Genomic DNA, 2,500 nt, shown 5'->3' on the forward strand with positions numbered 1-2,500 from the left:
TTTGTATAACTATGTGTAACCATATTTGGTAAAACCCTTGCATTTTGTTAGCTAGCCAATCATAAACTGTAATAGCCTAGATGTGGAGTGTATAAATACCTGGGATGGGGACTGACCCCCCTAGAGAAAACCTTGTATTCTCTCCTCACTGCAGTGCGAATGTTTTCAATAAACAAATCCTCTTTAACCTGTCGTGGTCTGAAGAGTTATTCAGTCCAGGGTGAATATCACCAACATTTGCAAATGGATGTGCGCCAATACCCCCTGGTGTGTGTGCGTGTATATATATATATATATATATATATATATATACATACATATACACACACACATATATACATATATATATATACATACACACACATACACAAAGATATACTTACACACACGCATTATATATATATTTGTTACCTTTGAACGTTCTTTCATATGAGCAATAACACACTACAAGTATTTGAGTGACACTAAAAATGAACAGGCAGGGAAGTTATTCTAGCTTTTGTTCTGTCTCAGCTGAGTGCGTCTCTCTCTTTTCTTATTTATGCAAATTTCTCTGGGTCTCCCTAAGAGTAATGGGGAAACCAGAAGTGGACCATGCCTTTAGTGAGATACAACTGCACCTCACTGACGAGGCCCACAGAAGGCCGAAACGATCGCCTGGGGTTGTTGTTTCCCTTGTTCAGAGAATTGCCTGGTATTTTGGCGCTGGACTGTCATTGGGCAGGGTCAGACTGATATGCTACAGGATAGTTTTTCTCTGTGAAAAAGCATAGAGTGCTAAAAGAGTATGCACCCTGAGTGGCACTGAAAATGAACAGGCATGGAAGTTATTCTAGCTTTTGTTCTGTCTCAGCTGAGTGTGTCTCTCTCTTTTCTAACATGCACACACACGCATATACACATACACAAATATACACACACAAAATGTAAACTGCTCATAAACAGACATTCAAAAGAACCTTTATGTGAAACCCAGGCTTAGCGTTCGTCTTCGGATGTGTAAATGCGCTATACAGCAATACATCTTCCACTTACCCTTTCTATCATTCTTCACTGAACAAGTGTATAATTTCTCCTCGAGAGTTTTCACCTCTTCCTTCAGGTCTCCAATTGCAGATCTGCAGTAGATAAGAGATATTTGAGTTCCCATAAGAATGTTGCCCCATTAGGGGCTGATGAATTTGTTAAACTATGAGGGTAACTGACCACAGAGACAGACATATACAAAACAGTGTATGTAGTAGAGGCAAAAAAGTTAGGAGCTATAACTAGAATTTTAGGATGTGTTTGGGCTTGTCCTATATTGAACACTCTGCTAGCATTGCTATATATAGTGTGGTGCAGCCTGGCAGTCAGACAGTTAAAATGTCAGCTAGGTATATTAAACCTATTATTCCTACCCCAGCTGACGGGTAAAACCTTCTCAATTTATTAAAGTCACATTTTCCAAAAAGCCATGTGTACATGGTATATGCTGTGTATGTATCAGTCTGTATTTTAGTAAAAGCAACAAAATTTACTGTGGGTAGCCCATGTTATTGCGACCACCGGCCTCCCCAACTCCAGACCGTTATTTCTGCATAAAAGCTGTGGGCAGAGTAGCCAATTAAACGGCTACTGACTACACTATTGATAAAGACGAAGTGCATGTGAGGCTTGTTTGCCCGTGGAAGCCGGACCTTGGGGTGGCTGGCTAATAAATCAGGAACACTAAAAATAAGGTAATGGTCATTCTGTTTTCAAAATTTACAGGGTTTAACTATTACAGAGCAGTCCAGGAACCTACCCTTTGAAAACCCTCTTTAGCAAGTTTATCTTGCTTCTTTTGCTGGGTCAGAGAGCACGTGTAAACAAGCCTGTGCACTGCCATAACAAGTGCTGGCAAATCTCTATGTAACATTGTTCTGGTTAGATAAAGTGTTAAACAAACCGCAGCATACATAAGTATGCAGGATGCACTATAGCCTCTCTGGAAGGGCTGGAAAACACAGTTTACAGAGGTAAATGGCAGGAAAATGGCAAAATACATAAAGGGTTATACCGCATTATTTTTATGTCATACTTCATTATACTTCTAATAAAGATTTAATCTGAGCAGAATGTTATTATAGACCAACCTGATTACTGACATAAGCTGCTTTCAGATCATGGTTACCCCAGATCTCTTCTTTGAATATGAAGCCTACTTTTATATGAAGATTACAAAATCCTCCGTATCCATCTATTTCTGTGATCTCCATTAAAAACACTTAAAAAAAATCTATATGCTCCATCTAAACCGACATAATCTGAGCATTAGTGAAATGCAGAGAGGAGATTGATGCGCGCTCGTGTTGTTTGAGAATTCAATTCTTATGAGAACTGACATAAATAAATGTGATTGTGTAGATATCTCACTATAAATATAGTCTCTGCCTCAACAAATTAAATGTGACTACTGACTAGTATATCTGGCAATCACCCTGGTCCTTAAAGTGATAGTAAATCTTAGCGTTTGTGA

The 2,500-nt window shown here is 38.8% G+C and overlaps 1 protein-coding gene across 1 annotated transcript in view; it reads right to left on the reverse strand.

The window, feature by feature from the left end:
• Positions 1-2,500, reverse strand: part of LOC128640786 (myosin-4) — a 42,747-nt gene that overhangs the window by 14,630 nt on the left and 25,617 nt on the right. The window contains exon 10 of the mRNA XM_053693207.1: positions 1,036-1,118. Coding sequence (XP_053549182.1) covers positions 1,036-1,118 — 83 coding nt within the window. The remainder of the gene's footprint in view (positions 1-1,035; positions 1,119-2,500) is intronic.

Source organism: Bombina bombina, chromosome 10 (assembly GCF_027579735.1).
Source record: "Bombina bombina isolate aBomBom1 chromosome 10, aBomBom1.pri, whole genome shotgun sequence".
In the NCBI taxonomy this organism is placed as follows: domain Eukaryota; kingdom Metazoa; phylum Chordata; class Amphibia; order Anura; family Bombinatoridae; genus Bombina; species Bombina bombina.